General features: G+C 41.5%; 1 protein-coding gene across 3 annotated transcripts in view; it reads left to right on the top strand.

Annotated features, from left to right (window-relative positions):
- The window catches only part of LOC109037968 (major facilitator superfamily domain-containing protein 12), a 97,304-nt gene that overhangs the window by 39,537 nt on the left and 40,302 nt on the right, over positions 1 to 17,465 (top strand). For all 3 annotated transcript variants that reach the window (XM_019052861.2, XM_019052860.2, XM_019052858.2), the window contains 2 exons: positions 3,558 to 3,641; positions 5,521 to 5,716. In XM_019052861.2, the coding sequence (XP_018908406.2) occupies positions 3,558 to 3,641; positions 5,521 to 5,716 (280 nt within the window). The remainder of the gene's footprint in view (positions 1 to 3,557; positions 3,642 to 5,520; positions 5,717 to 17,465) is intronic.

The raw sequence follows: 17,465 nt of genomic DNA, 5'->3' as shown, positions 1-17,465 counted from the left end.
ATTGGAGGAGGGTAATTTTCTGAAAATATTTTCCAGCGTAGGACTTTGAAAATTTTTTAATATCCCGAATCAGACCCTCCTCTCCAGTCACCGATACCAGCCCCATCCTGGAGACTATGGTCTATTGATCCCGAAAATTTTACAAGTTTTCGATTCATCAAACTGAAATTGCAATATGCAATCCCAGTTGCTAGTTCCAAAACACAAGGTTCGGATCCACATTTCCAAGCGCACACCACTAACAATTGAAATTCCCGGATCAGACGCTACTCTGCAGTCACTGATACCAGTCCTATCCTGGAGGATATGGTCCATGCGACTTAGGAAAAAAAAAAAAGTTGGATTTTCTTGAAAATTAAAAGTCGTATCAAAATTCGGTCTGTACAGTTTTCCAATCTTCGATAGTGTAAAAGAATCGCATCGGTCCGCTGCGGATCGGAGGAGGGTAATTTTCCGAAAATTATTTAATTTCCCGAATCAGACCCTAATCTCCAGTCTCCGATACCAGACCCACACTGTAAGATATGGTATATCGTGGATGCCGTCAAAAGTTTACAAGTCCGAAATCTCGAAAACAAAAAGTCGTATCAAAATTCGGTCCGTACAGTTTTCCAATCTTCAATAATGGAAAAGAATCGCATCGGTCCGCTACGGATCGGAGGAGGGTAATTTTCCGAAAATTTTTCAATTTCCCGAATCGGACGCTATACTCTCAAGTCTCGGATACCAGGCCCATACTGGAGGATATGGTCTATTGATCCCGAAAATTTTACAAGTCCGAAAATCCGAATATTTTGCACAATCTGAAAACAATGTAAGGAACAAAATCACGTATACACATAAGACAGGTATGTCTCATAGATGTGTTTTTACCATCAGACATACAACCTGTCATTAGTAAAGTCAAGAATCCCATGTATTCAAGCAAGCATAAAAACTCGTATATGCACATAAGATACGCATGTGACTTAGGTAAAAGTTGTATTTTCTCGAAAACTAAAACTCGTATCAAAATTCGGTCTGTACAGTTTGCAGATCTTCGATAGTGTAAAATAATCGCATCGGTCCGAGGTGGGTCGGAGGAGGGTAATTTTCCGAAAAATATTTTCCAGCGCGGGACTTAGAAAATTTTTTAATTTCCCGAATCAGACCCTAATCTCCAGTCTCCGATACCAGGCCCATTAACTGTACGGTACGGTCTTTCGAAGCCGAAAATTTTACAAGTCCGAAATCTCGAAAACAAAAAGTCGCATCAAAATTTGGTCCGTACAGTTTTGCGATCTTCGATAATGGAAAAGAATCGCATCCGTCCGCGGCGGATCGGACGAGGGTAATTTTTCGAAAATTTTTCAATTTCTCGAATCAGACCCTACAATCCAGTATCCGATACCAGGCCCATACTGTAAAATACGGTCTTTCGAAACCAAAAATTTTTAAAAGTCCAAAAATCTGATTTTTTGCACAATCTGGCAACATTGTATCGAAGAATTTACTAATTTCTTGCACCATCCGGCAACACTGTAAAAATCGATGTTGCAAAATTTCACCAATAATTAAATCATTTATTTAAGTGCACCGTCCGGCAACGCTGTTGAATAACCGCCATCTTGAAGAATACACCATTGCATAACCTGCGTATTGAAGGGGCTACATTACACCATTGCATAACCCGCATATTGAAGGGGCAACATGCAATCTTTTTTTTACAGCGTTGCCATATTGAACAATAAGCACCTTACAACACAGTAATTTAGTTCGTATTTTTCTGCACCATCGTGCAACGCTGTGGGACATTTTACTGCGCTAAAGTCGCCATTTTTACCCTACTAACCGCATTTCTCCCTTACGATAATAGTACGATCCTGCTTTTCGAGCAGTACATTTTTTAGAGGATTGTGCAAAATAGTTGGAACTTTTTTGAAACTCAGGAAGTTCTCATGACATTTGCATCCTCAGCACTTGCTTACAGTTCATTTATATCCTCTTTCGACTTATTTTCGTGAAAAATGAGTCTTTTAAACCGCTACTTTGTAAGACCTCGGAAATTCTGAGGACCAAAAAAATAAATACAGAGTTTTTTTTACTTTTGGATAGGTAGTCTGTAGTAAAGGAGCATACCTTCGATTCACTTACCTTGTCCTACTAACAGACCAAGATTTACAATTGAATCAGTGAGTTCGAAAACACACCAACTCGGGCAAAAAAAATTGTTCAGGAAACACCTAAAACTGCGGAGCGGGCGAAGAAGTTAGTTTAAGAAAAACCTTTTTGGTGCCAAAGGACGAGTCCTTAGAGACTTCGTAAAGCAACAAGTTGAAATCGATACACCGAGTTTGATGACAGAGAATTAAGCTTTTAAAAATTTCCAAGTTGGTGTGTTTTCGTTCTCACCGACTTTCAGATAAGTACTGATTTTTCATAGTCTGTCCTGAAAAATTTATATTTTTCGACCTGAATAACGCTTAAATATTTATATAGTTTCTTGGTACAAGGTATACCTACTGAACCGAAAAAAGAAAATAGCAAAATCGGATGGTCACCCGTTTCCCTTGAGATGGTCAAAAATTGGTATTTCCAATGAAGTACTTCGATTCTTCCTTTTTCCCGTCGCTGTTTCGAGCACTTCCGATTGCAATTTCAAAATGTCCTTTTGCGTGCAGATGCTTATATCCATACGTGTTACTAAAGCGTAAAAAAGTGAAAATCGAAAAAAACCCGAGTTGGTGTGTTTTCAAACCTACTGATTTAATTACTCGCTTAGTTTAATTTTCCGGAAAATTAGAAATTCTCGCTGATGAAAAATGGCAGGAATTTGAAAATTATAAAAAATTTTGGGTCACAATTCCAAAATCTAATTACAGTGGGCTCACCTAGCGACTATCACCTGTCGATAACCGCAAAAATTTTGGAAATTAGCTACGTAAAACGATTAAACGAACTATGACAAAACATAAAAATTTACATTACTTAAATGGGAAAATTTGCAACTTTACCAGTAATATAAAAAAAAACTCAGGTCATATTTTCAAAATCTGAATAAAACGGGCTCATTTAGAGACAATTGCCGTCGATATCCGCAAAAATATTTATAAAATAAATTTTAAAGCGTTTCAAAATTATTTTTTAAAATATTTTGGTAATATTTTAAAATCTTTTGTTAATACATTGAAATGTTAAAATATAATATTTTTGCTGGAAACATTTAAAAAATATTGTTAGTCAACTGGGATGTAGTCTCATACCTACACCCTATTGGCAGCCCTGGCCCACTAAATTTGGAATCACACATTGTCTTAAAACAGTGTTTCCTCTTATATATAACCCTAGTAAACTTCTAATAACACCCTACTTAAGTTTATTCGCTTTGCGATATTGATGGTGCACTGGAAGATCATTGCTTATCTTGGCAGCTTGATAACAAGAATCAAACAATTAACGTTTCCTTTTTATAGACATGTCAAGACGTTATTTAAAATACCTATAAAAAATTGGGTTTTCAGCTAATAACGCTGTACATTCCTGTAAATAAAACAATAATTAATTATGATTCAAAACAGGTCAGACGGTGGATGCCATGGCCACACCTGTAGTTGGTACTATAATAGACAGGAAAGGAAGTCGGAGGGCGTGGCATTTATTTGGTAAGTAAATAAAGTATACTTTATTATAAAATTTAAAAGTTGAGATATAGCAGCGGGTACTGTGCCCGAATATGAACGTTTTGTATAATGACTTTAATATATTGTTAATTGTTTAAATTCTGCAATCTTTATGCTTACTGAATATTTTCTAAGGCACAATGATGAGACGCAACAGATTTGTGTAAGGCAAAGTTGATAACTATGATTTTATACAGGGTGTTCGAAAAGTCCCCTCCCCCCCCTCTAACTTTTGACCTAATTGAGGTAGAGATTCGAAACTTGGAGGGTGTTCCTGGATCAAAGGGAGCTACTTTTTGACCCCCCCCCCCCAAATTTTGGGGGGCCTCCCTTCGGGGCTTTACGGACCCTAACTTTTTTTTTCCAAATGGGAAGACCCTTTTTGTGATACCTCGTTCGAAAGAGCATAAAAAAAGAAAATTTTTCGCGCAAACCCGAAGTCATTATCTCAAACCGTTTCAAAATGGCGGCCGGTCAAAGTTCAAAATGACCGGAAATTGGCACCTCTGCTATTTGCGCATATTTTAGCTTGAAACTCGGTATCTGGGGGTATTTTGGCACGAGAAAAACGAATTTAACGTTAGATTTTAAAAAAACCCTAATTTTTCAAAATGGCCGCCGGTTTAAGCTCAAAGTGGCCGAAACTTTGACAAACTCGATTTTTTGCCGATGGAATCACCTGAAATTCAGTATTTGGGAGTATTTTGACACGAGAAGAACGAATTTGACGTTACATTTTTAAACAAACCCTAATTTATCAAAATGGCTGCTGATTAAAGTTCAAAATGGTCAACGTGTGGTTGTCGTAATGGTTTGTACCGTACCCAAATACCCCCAAACACCGAGTTTCAGGCGAATCCATCGGCAAAAAGTCGAGGTTGCCAATTGTTGACCCTTTTGAACTTTAATCGGCGGCCATTTTGATAAATTAGGGTTTGTTTAAAAATATAACGTCAAATTCGTTCTTCTCGGGTCAAAATACTCCAAAATACTGAATTTCAGGTGAATCCATCGGCAAAAAATCGAGTTTGTCAAATTTTCGGCCACTTTGAGCCTAAACCGGCGGCCATTTTGAAACAACACGGTTCTTTTTAAAAATCTAACGTTAAATTCGTTTTTCTCGTGCCAAAATACCCCCAGATACCGAGTTTCAAGCTAAAATATGTGCAAATAGCAGAGGTGCCAATTTTCGGTCATTTTGAACGTTGACCGGCCGCCATTTTGAAACGGTTTGAGATAATGACTTCGGGTTTGCGCGAAAAATTTTCTTTTTTTATGCTCTTTCGAACGAGGTATCACAAAAAGGGTCTTCCCATTTGGAAAAAAAAAGTTAGGGTCCGTAACCCCCCCCTAAGGGGGGGCCCCCAAGATTTGGGGGGGGGTCAAAAAGTAGCTCCCTTTGATCCAGGAACACCCTCCAAGTTTCGAATCTCTACCTCAATTAGGTCAAAAGTTAGAGGGGGGGGGAGGGGACTTTTCGAACACCCTGTATAAAATAAATAAATAAATAAACCTGTGATCTGTTGTCAGCTGCAGGCTGCAGCCGGAATGACGTGTTCCTAATTAGGTAGGTATTAATAAAATAAGGATTAAAACAAGAACCTTGATGCTCATAATTTTTTACTTACATAATTTAGCACATGCAGAGGTGGGAGCCGAAGCTTTCCAAACGTCTGGCGTTCATCATCAGGGCATACATAGTAATAACAGCAAAAAGGGTAATAAGCAACAAGCAAAAGTTAAAGGGGGGAGGGGACTTTTCGAACACGCTGTATGTACTATAGATTTTTTTTTTTTAATGTTTCCATTCACCTTCGTACCATTTTATCTCTTGACACTGTTTTGCTATGTTGCAGAGCAGGTAGTTCTATGGTTTGCCTTAGTTTTCCTCTAATTTTCAACCCACGATTTGCAACTTTATGGGTCCAGTTTATTTATTATGCAGCGTGCATCACAATTTTCCAAATTTCTTGGGCTTTAGTTCAAATATCTCATCTTTCTCTGATACCGGAGCTAACGCACGTTACAGAAGAGAGAGCAGAATTGACATCGATTCGGTAAGCATCTTCCTCATTTACCTCTGAGCAAATTTATTGATTCCTTATATATTAATTGCAGTAGTAATAAAGAGGTGTACCTCAGATTGGCCGTAAACATAAACAGTGTTTTTATATCTTCTAATTATTTAGGAAGTAGCTATTAATACACATTATTTTTGATGATTTAGCAAAATTTGGGAAAATCAAGGAAATGTCATGTTTGAATAATTTCGAATGCAAATGCTTATATAAATGCTAAAAAAACTCGCTTGGGTGGAACACGGCACTATTAAAAATTTCTCCTGGGAATGGACCCGGGATCTCATGTGCTCCCAGGGGAATGACACGAGATCAGATGTGCTTTCATGGGAATGACGCGAGATCAAATATGCTCCCCTGGAAATGGTCAAGGGGACCCCCTCTGCTCTCCTGGGAATGGACAAGGGGACCCCCTGTGCACCCAGGAGAGTAAACAGGGGATCCCCTGCGCTCTCACGGTAGTCTGCAGATCCTCAGGCCAGGCTCGGACAAAGAGAGTGTGCAGGGCGTGCGGCGCATTCGGTCGCCAGCCTTTGGGGGGCGTCACGAGAGGAGAAGAGAGGGGAAAAAGGGGGGAAGGAAAGGAGGGCAAGCGGAAAAAAGGAGAAGGGAAAAAGGTAAAGGAAAAAAAGGTAAATGAAAAAAGGTTGAGCAGTGAAGGTAAGGAGGAAGGGAGGAAATGGAAGGAACAAGGAGGCAAGGAAAGTGAAAAGAGAGTCCGCGAGAAAAGGGGGCGGGGTATTAGGGGAATAATAAAGCACACGCAATAAAAGAGGTTTGCACGCAATTTTTTTCACAACAATCGTCTGAATGCACGCAAAATTTATTGAACTGCGCAGTATCTTTTGCACGACATTTTTGTTTGATACCACAGAATTCTGCTGCAAGTGAAACGAAAAAATAAATCAAATGAACAGTATATAAATATAAGCCCACGAACTCTGACTTTGATACGGCTATTTAAAAGCGAAAACATCTTATTGCTAAATGAATGCATCTCTCATAAGGAATTTTTCCTGACTCTCTAAAACAAGCAACGGTAATTCTTTACAAAAATAATTCTAAAATTGATATTTCAAACTATCGTCCCATTTCCATCCTGTCCACAGTAAGCAAAATCCTAGAGAGAATCTTATTCAAGCAACTCCTTTGTCATTTCGAATCAAATTAGAGTACCTGTATAGGGAGAGAAGCGACAGATCGGTTCATGGAGGGCTTAGGGCCCAAAAGTGCAGCCACCCTTCTTAGCAACTTCTAACACACAAAATTTCACTGCCAGTCTACGAATTTCAATTCTAACCAAGATGGCTAAGAATGTACATAAATAAGCGTTCTTTCGCAAAAATAAGTAAATTTATGCAAAAAGTAAACCAAATACATTCTTTCTAAACGACGGTTCGTAACAATTGTATTTGTGAATCGCTCTGGACATTCGAAATTCATAGGTTGACTGCCCTTTTGGGCCCTAACTTTACTCGCGGAGGCATCAGTGAAGGCCTGATGGACTTTCGGAGTTTCAGATCTGTCGCTACTCTCCCTATACAGGTACTCTAAATCAAATGACCTACTATATCATATAAACAGTACGGTTTCAGGAAAGGTCTATCTATCACACAAGCTCTCTATAATCTAATTAATAATGTGATTAATGCTTTCGAATTGCAAATTCCGATTATGAGTCTACACTTTGACCTAACTAATAGCCTTTGACCTTTTAAACCATTCCTTGTCACTCGACAAGCTTCAACTTTATGGGCTGCATGTCCTCAAATTCACTAGCCCTCATTGCCTCATATCTTACTGGTCGTAAGCAAAGAGTGAAAATCAACTCTGCTGCAGGAACCATCTTATCTGATTTCCTACACATAATTACTGGCGTACCGCAGGGCTCAATACTCGGTCCACTATTGTTTATTATATACATGAATGACCTCCCTTCCAATGTTACTCATCCCACTTTATGATATGCCGATGATACTTCCGCTGTAATTACAGATGGCGATGTTAAGCTAAAACCTCGTAAAGTCTATGAACAGGCCTGTATGTGGTTTGAGGCAAATGCGGCCCCTTTGTCAATCAAAAGAAAACTCAGGCAATTCTTTATTCTGTATCCCCTAGAACTACCTCTTCATTGCCAGAATCCACGTGTATGTTAAATGATAATTTCAGTGTAAAATTGGAAAGTTCCATAGAATTTCTTGGCATTTATATCGATGCAGGTCTAACGTGGCAACGACAGACCGACTCGGTTGTGTCAAAACTATCAAGGGTCTCTTGGGCCATTCGCAACCTTTCCAGAATTTCCACCTTGAGCTGCTGTATGGCTTTTTATCACGCTCACATAGTGTCTCATATGCGATATGGGCTTCTTCTGTGGGGGCAAGGCTCTAGTGTTGATCAAGTGTTCGTCATGCAGAAAAAAATTATCAGAACCATATTCAATCTTCCTCATAACTCACACTGCCGCCCGATCTTTGTTAAATATAAATTGTTTACCCTAATTTCCCTTTACATCTTGGATTGCCTGTTTGTCATCTCCAGTGCTCTTATTTTGCTTTCTGACCTCCTGCCCAATCATCATTACAACAGTAGGCACAAGAACCTCAGTAATAAAATGATTCGATTGAGACGGACTGAGCAAGATGTCAAATTTTCGGTAATACAGATGTGCAACGCACTGCCTTGGAGTGCGAAGCTACACTTTCGAAATGCTGACCTAACGTCGTTCTTTGTGGGGCTGCGTGCTTTCTTATTATCCGAAAAAGCCTTCTATAACCTTCAGGAACTTGTAGGCTTGTAAAATTTGACACTTGTACCTTATGTATATCGCTGTATATATCTGTTCGACATGTACCGAATATGACGTGTGCCATATAGCCCCGGCCAGAGGCTCAATTGTACAAATTACAGGGTGTTCGAAAAGTCCCCTCCCCCCTCTAACTTTTGACCGAACTGAAGTGGAGATTTGAAACTTGTAGGGTGTTCCTGGATCAAAGGGAGCTCCTTTTTGACCCCCCCCCCAAATCTTGGGGCCCCCCCCTTAGGGGGGGGTTACGGACCCTAACTTTTTTTTTCCAAATGGGAAGACCCTTTTTGTGATACCTCGTTCGAAAGAGCATAAAAAAAGAAAATTTTTCGCGCAAACCCGAAGTCATTATCTCAAACCGTTTCAAAATGGCGGCCGGTCAACGTTCAAAATGACCGAAAATTGGCACCTCTGCTATTTGCACATATTTTAGCTTGAAACTCGGTATCTGGGGGTATTTTGGCACGAGAAAAACGAATTTAACGTTAGATTTTTAAAAAGAACCGTGTTGTTTCAAAATGGCCGCCGGTTTAGGCTCAAAGTGGCCGAAAATTTGACAAACTCGATTTTTTGCCGATGGATTCACCTGAAATTCAGTATTTTGGAGTATTTTGACCCGAGAAGAACGAATTTGACGTTATATTTTTAAACAAACCCTAATTTATCAAAATGGCCGCCGATTAAAGTTCAAAAGGGTCAACAATTGGCAACCTCGACTTTTTGCCGATGGATTCGCCTGAAACTCGGTGTTTGGGGGTATTTGGGTACGGTACAAACCATTACGACAACCACATGTTGACCATTTTGAACTTTAATCGGCAGCCATTTTGATAAATTAGGGTTCGTTTAAAAATATAACGTCAAATTCGTTCTTCTCGGGTCAAAATACTCCCAAATACTGAATTTCAGGCGAATCCATCGGCAAAAATCGAGTTTGTCAAAGTTTCGGCCACTTTGAGCCTAAACCGGCGGCCATTTTGAAACAACACGGTTCTTTTTAAAAATCTACACGGAAAAAAAAGAACTGTCATTTTAACAGTCACATTGAATGTTAAATTTGTTTGACGTTTCTCTGTTCTTTTACTTGTCGTGACTGCTAATTGAACATTTTAAGTATGTTGAAACAAAAGTATGCAAATCTGTTAGCTCAACATCTTATTGATGCTTTTGAAATAACATTCTGTATGTTATTCCGTCATCGCACGACTGTTGAGTTAACGTCAGGTGCGGTTCATTAAATCAACGTTCCTGAAGCTCTTGGAATGACTGTCATTGGCTTTTCATTTTACAGTCCACACGTTATTTTGACATTCGTTCGGATATTAAATTTACATTCGGGCAGGTGTTGGTCTAATGTTTTGAAGGCCGTTAAATTCGCAGAAATAATCTGCTAAAGCAACAGCGAGGGTGTTGAAATAGCAGCGGACAATTTAACAGCGGGTTGACTGTAAAATGCTGACCGTTGCACGGAGCATCCCATCCCGGCCAGTCCCGTGCGATCGGCGCAGAGCGCATGCGCAGTTATATACAGTCGTCGATCGCCCCACCCCCGCTACGAGCGGTGACGCAGAAAACCTCTCCTTACCCTCCAGCCTCCACTGTCCACCCTCCTTCTCGAGGGTTGCGCTTGCGCGCCAACCTGACAATGGGCCCGGTCAGGGAAATTCTCAGAACTGTAACCGCCCGGGCCCGGTGTTCGGCTGTTTCTTCCTTCGGCGTTGTTCGCGCATTCCAGTCTGTTCGCTGAGGCGGCCATGTCACTGTTTTAAAGGATTTCGTTTGCTCATCAGTTAGTGGTTTTGAGTCAGAGAAGTCTTGCGCTTGCGTTTCGAAATCGTGCTCAAATTGTGTTTGCGAGTGAATTTTGGCAAAGAAAGTGATTAGTTTTGATACTCAGTGCGCGATCTGCAAAATTAGTAGCTCCATAGGAAAGTAACTCTTACGATATAAGCAAATTTGGGCACACTGGAATCAGTTGCGGGCAGACGCCATTTTTTGAGGCATCATCATGAATTCGTTCAACTCGGAATTTCTTCTGCCGTATATTTGTGTTTTTTGGTTTCAACTTCACCATTGACATTACACGCACTCTCGACTCAATTAGATTTGCGTTCAGTGCATACAATTATCATTTTTAGCGTGCCTTACATATTTATATGCAGGCACGGTTTTGATTTCGTTTCCCGTAGATTATACTATCAGCCCTATCTTCTATACTTTCCGATGGTTTTTTTTTTTGCAGAATCCTAATTCCATTGTGTGATTTTTTCCTTTTTTAAGTTTAAAGAAATCTAGGCTGTTTTGAAATGAAATGAAGTGATAATTTAGCAAATCCTAATCTTGGTAGAATTTTTTGAAACCTTTTATAATACATTCTCCGTGATTTTAACTCATAAGCACAATCGGCTGTTTGGTCCTTACGTTGTTTTTATTAATGACGCCAACGTGACATTGTCTTAATGACGTAAAGTGTTTCAATGTGTAATACAGTGTAGGTATGTGCGATATCTGACCAGGCCGCGAGTGATAAGTTGGGTTTTTTGGAAAAAAGAAAATAACCGGTGGAGAGGGAGGGTTTAAAATGTGCCTCACTTAATTTGTTGACGACCCCTAAGCCATGATTAATTCTGCTCCACTGAGAACTGCAAAGATGTATACTTTGTGTTGTGTTTTTGTGCATTTAAGCTGTTCAATTTTTGTGAAATTAACTCATTGTGAAACTGATTTAGTCTGTAAATGTTACTTTGACCGGAATATTATCTACGGTTTTTGTATCATTTACTTGAAACCAGTTAAGCAATTATCAGCTATTTACATAAGCATGTAAGTATATGACCATGATTTTTTACAGCTGCGTGGCATCGTGTCTGCCACATTAACAGCAGTGTGAATGAAAATTCAAAAGCTAATTTGCGTTTACATGAGCAGCAGCGCTGCTGCATCGACAGCAACGTGGATTTAAATTCAAAGGCGAACCGGCTGTCATGAAAACAGCGACGCTGCTTTTTCGACAGCAGCGGCCGCTGTTAAATCGAAAGCAGCGTGAGCGTCAATCTGATGGGGAACCGACGCTTACGCCAGCAGCTGCGCTGCTAGTGTAACAGACTAGTTGATGTAGGTTGAGCAGATTTTGTTGTCATTGTTACATTCATTTACTGTCAATGTGACAGCAAAGCGCCTGTTATAATAACAGACAAAGGTAATGTTATTTTAAAAGCCGGGATGCTGTGCCGTTTATTAACATCCAATGACTGTTCCTTTAGCAGTCGCGACGATTAAAATGACAGTACTTTTTTTTCCGTGTAACGTTAAATTCGTTTTTCTCGTGCCAAAATACCCCCAGATACCGAGTTTCAAGCTAAAATATGTGCAAATAGCAGAGGTGCCAATTTTCGGTCATTTTGAACTTTGACCGGCCGCCATTTTGAAACGGTTTGAGATAATGACTTCGGGTTTGCGCGAAAAATTTTCTTTTTTTATGCTCTTTCGAACGAGGTATCACAAAAAGGGTCTTCCCATTTGGAAAAAAAAGTTAGGGTCCGTAAAGCCCCGAAGGGAGGCCCCCCAAAATTTGGGGGGGGGGGGGGTCAAAAAGTAGCTCCCTTTGATCCAGGAATACCCTCCATGTTTCGAATCTCTACCTCAATTAGGTCAAAAGTTAGAGGGGGGGAGGGGACTTTTCGAACACCCTGTATAAAATAAATAAATAAATAAAAATGTGATCTGTTGTCAGCTGCAGGCTGCAGCCGGAATGGCGAGTTCCTAATCAGGTAGGTATTAATAAAATAAGGATTAAAACAAGAACCTTGATGCTCATAATTTTTTACTTACATAATTTAGCACATGCAGAGGTGGGAGCCGAAGCTTTCCAAACGTCTGGCGTTCATCATCAGGGCATACATAGTAATAACAGCAAAAAGGGTAATAAGCAAAAAGCAGTAATAATCTACATCATGCACAAGAATTAACTACATAGCTCAAATAATTTAATAGTAAAAGCTGTACAGGTATAAGAGGAGCTCGTAAAGTCGGAACCTCCTCGTGGTTGCGGGCGGAAATCCGTGGCGGACGACCACGCCGGGGGCCGGCGTGGCCCTTTCTGCGCGGGGCTAACTCCGACGTCCGCCCGCTGGACCCGCCACCCAGGGCGGTAGCCGGGCGGACAGGGCAGCATCCCCTCGTGTCCCCGGGTCGGCAGAATATCCGCCCATTCTTACACCGACCGATGCCCGCGGCGAGCGATGGCGGACTGCCAAGAACCCTCCGTGAGAGGGCATAGGGGCGAACTACCTATCTGGCGGAGCACGTGTGAGAGACACGTTAGGTACGACGAATCCGCAAGGGCGCCTCGCGGGTTAGAGTGGGTCTCTTCGGAATACCACCTGCGGGGGGCGGCCCGGGCCCGGACTTACCGGGCTTTCTCCCGGCCGCTGAGTTGCTGGACCGCCCGATAACTCGAGCTGCGGGCAGCAGGCCAAAACGACGGACCCTCTAGTCGCGAAGGCCCGGTCAAAAGCAACGACCGTGCCTGGTGCTCCAGGTATCGACGGTCTACGATTCGCTCTGGGCTGAAGGCTCGAATAGGGTTCGACGCTGATGGGGTCACTGTTTCTGTCCTGTCGTTTGGCCGTGAGGCAGGGCCGCAGCTCACAGCGCACCAGCCGGGAGCCGAGCTAGGACCGCTCGGCGGGACGAACTAGCCGACGACTCGCCTCACCCGGCCGACGACACGCCTCACCCGGCCGACGGCGTCAACCGCCGGCCGGGCCTGGGCTCTGCCCACAGGAGTCTCGATCACTGAGACGCGATCGTAGAGGAGGTTCGTATCTAAACTAGCTGCCGGACGCGCGCCTCTGACGCGCGCGCTTTTCCTGACAGCGAGCGCCTGGCGGCGGGCGGCCTGGTGACGCGGACCGCTGACATGCCGGGGCAAATCGACTCGGGATAGAAAAACCGTCAAGTATTGAAGCAAGCCGTCCAGACCGGCCCGCAAATCCCAGTTCCAAGTCAACTACACAGGAGCGAGCCTATCGGGCGGGCGAGAACGCCCTTGAGGCCGACCGCTGACAAGCCGGGGCTCAGAGTCCGGGGCCCTATCGCGCAATACTTGTGATACCCCGTTCCGAACGGCCCTGGGCTCGGACTCTTCGCCGAGGGGTTGCGGGGAAGCTCGCCGATCGTGGTTGACGCCGTCGCTCCTCCGTAGCCGTCGGGCGGCTCCCCGGTGCTGTATGCCGGGTGATCCGATGGTAGGGATTTCGCGCGTTGCTTAAGTCCTGGGTGGGGGCGGTCGTTAGGGGATTTCCGGCAAACGGGCCCATAGCAGGCTTTGTAAGGAGAGGACCGTCCCCTTGGCGCTAGGAACAGCATGGCTGAGGCCTGCAGTATGTCACCCACGCAAAGGCTCCGGTCCGGTACGACAGACCAATGCCCGCGCACAACCAATCCGAGGTATGAGAGGAGAGAGCGAGTTGACAAGTGATAAGAGCTGTTTACATACTGCATGAAGAAACTATTCAGGAGCATAACAAGATAAAACAGAGGTGAACAGGAAATGACCAGTTCGGTAGTTAGTGTGATTACTCACAGGGAACAGTAGTAATCAATCAATACATTGGAACAAGTGCCTATATCTAGTTGCACATTTAGTAAATTTTCTTGATTTAATACGCCCTTCCTTATTTCGTACTTTTCAAGTACACGCAACATCCCTTGGTCGTTGTTCTTCTAATGGCATAATTATTTACACTGTTATCAATGTCATTAATTACATGGCCAGTGTTTTTGACATGTTTGAATACATTAGAGTCATTTCGCTGTATGCGTTCTTTTAATCTAGTTTTGATGTTACGCTCGGTCTTACCTATGTATTTGGCGTTACAAATATTACAACTAATACAGTTTACTCCTGCACAATTAAAATTATCAGTAGTATCTACATTTTTTTAATAATTTGTACAATGGAATGTGGATCTGAAAGCAGGTTTGTATCCAAATTTTTAAAAATATTTCCAATTTTTTGACTAGCTGCATTATAGTAATTCAAGCTAACATATTTTTTATTAGTACTACTGGTTTTTACATCTTTATCATTACAATTTTCTTTTCGTTTACAATGATGTGTAATAATTTTATTTACTTCATATGCAGGGTGGCCATTCTTACGAGCTAGATATCGAATTACATTTAGTTCTTGGTTTAGATCTTCACTTGTCATTGGGACATTAAAAGCTCGGTAGGCTAAGCTATGTAGTGCAAGTGCTGCATTCTTATGTTCTCGAGGCCTATTAGAAGTAAATGGAATTAACAAATCTGTAGTCATAGCTTTCCTGTATATATTAAATTTTAGGGATCTGTCAGGTTGTATTTTAATTGATAAATCTAGAAAATTTAAAGTGCTACTATTCCTTTTTTCTAGAGTAATTAAACTTGATATAAAGCGATAAAGAATTAGTATATCGTAACAGAGCATTAACAATTCGGTCAGTTCCAATAAACATTAAAAAGGTATCATCAACGTTTTATCTCCGATATCGATCCGCCAGTTGGAGGAACATTTTAAACAATTATTGACCGAAAGGCGACCAGAGTTTCAGGGAGGCACGCAGATAAACACCGATGAGGCATCCACTTTATCAGTCCAGCTCTTTGATGTGGTGAAAGCCGTCAGGGAGTTGAAGAATGTGAAAGTTTATCGACCCGGATATATTCCCTCAGAATTAATTAAATGTGGGTCCAACAGACTGTTCCATTGCTTAAGGGACTTGATGGATAAATGTGCGAGGGGTGATGAAGTCCCGAGGGAGTGGAAAGAATGTTGGATTACAGCTACCCACAAAAAAGGGAAAAAGGACGATCTCTATAATTATCGTGGATTGTCGGTGACCGGAACGATTAGTAAAATTTATGGTAAGATATTGAAAGCTAAAATCGAAGAAGAATGGATTCATCATGAGGCAGAAGAGGAAGCGGGTTTCAGGGCTGGCAGATCAACCGTCGACCATCTATTTTGCATCACCCAGGTTATTGAGAAGAAGATGGCGGTTGGTCAAGAATTGCACTTGGTGTTCGTGGATTTGCAAAAAGCCTATGATAGCTTGCCTTTAGTGAAACTGTGGGAGGCCTTGGAAAAATCTGATTTTACTCGTGGACTAATTAACGCAATTAAGCTTTTTTATCAAGGGACTTTCGCAAGAATTAAATGTAATGGGGGCTTGTCGGGGGGTTTTTATGTAACGAAGGGGCTAAAGCAAGGGTGCTGCCTCTCCCCCACCTTGTTTAAAATATACTTAGAACATGTACTGCGTGAATGGAAGAAAAAATGTTCCGGAATGGGTGTCCCTCTGAATGATGAAGAAACTCTTTACACGTTATGCTTTGCTGATGACCAAGTAATTATTGCCCACGATCAGGATGATGCTGAGTACATGACTCGAAAGTTGGTGGCTGAGTATCGGAAATGGGGCCTCGAGGTGAATGTCAGCAAAACCGAGAAGTTGACCGTTGGCGGGAATCAGCAAAGTATAGAATTAGAGGATGGGCGGCGAATTGGAAGCTGCGATATTTACAAATATTTAGGAGTGTTTCTAACCCAGGATGGAAGATTGGACCAGGCCATCAAGAAGAGGAATGTGCAGGGTAGGAGGGCAATCGCTATGTTAAATCGCTATGAGTCCTTTGGGACCAAAGGATCTCCAAAGAGAACAAAAGAAGGATCTACAACGCGATTGTCAAGAGCATAGTAACCTACGGGTGTGAAGTATGGCCAATGAAACAGCGGACCCGGGAGGTTTTAGAGGCAACTGAGATGGACCTCTGGCGTAGATCCGCTGGTACTTCCAGAAAGGGTCGCGTCAGGAATGAGAGGGTACGGGAGATCATGGATACCAAACAGACCATCGTGCATGACATTATGACAAAACAACTCATTTGGTATGGTCATGTCCAGAGAATGGCAGGAGACAGGTTGCCGAAGAAGGTCCTTGACTGGGTTCCTCCTGGGAGAAGACGCAGAGGGCGCCCAATGAAAGGTTGGAGGGAAGGGATTGAAGCGGAAATGTTAAGGTGCTCAATCCCCCAAGATTTGTGGTTTGAAAGAGAGCAGTGGAGGTTAGGAGTCTTAGAGCGCGAGGAAGTGCTGTAAAGCGACCTTTATATATATATATATATATATCATCAACGTACCTAAAATATTTTTTAATATGATTAAAATATGGGTTCTTTTTATTCATAATATGAGTTTCCTCGAGATGACATAAATAGATTTGGACTAGTGTGCTTGACAGAGGCGCACCCATTGCTAATCCTTTCTTTGTGATATAAAATTTATCATCAAATTGAAAATAATTTTGTTTCAGGATGGTTCATAAGAGTTTCATTATTTGATCCACATACAGTCTGCTAACTTTTTTAGAATCAATCAGTTTTTTTCTAATGAGTGCCTCTAGTTCATTAAGAGGAACATTAGTGTACAGCTTTACTACATCAAAGGATAACATTGAATGTCTTTCACCTATTTTGTAATCTTTCAATTTTTTGGCAAAATCTTGACTATTTATGATAGAATACACATTACTTACAAGAATTAGGTTTTTTAGGTTATCTCTCCTCTCATACCTGTACAGCTTTTGCTATTTATTATTTGAGCTATGTAATTAATTGTTGTGCATGATGCAGATTATTAGTGCTTGTTGCTTATTACCCTTTTCGCTGTTATCACTATGTATGCCCTGATGATGAACGCCATACGTTTGAAAAGCTTCAGCTCCCACCTCTGCATGTACTAAATTATGTAAGTAAAAAATTATGAGCATCAAGGTTCTTGTTTTAATCCTTATTTTATTATTCATAAATGCCATTCCGATCATGTTTAATTAAGTAGGTATTGTTAATTAGTAACTATGAGTATAGCTATAGTATGGC

The sequence above is a fragment of the Bemisia tabaci genome, chromosome 1 (genome assembly GCF_918797505.1).
Source record: "Bemisia tabaci chromosome 1, PGI_BMITA_v3".
NCBI classification, from domain to species: Eukaryota; Metazoa; Arthropoda; class Insecta; order Hemiptera; family Aleyrodidae; genus Bemisia; species Bemisia tabaci.
The sequence above is the reverse complement of the archived record's forward strand: the minus strand, read 5'-3'. Positions and strand labels throughout refer to the sequence as shown.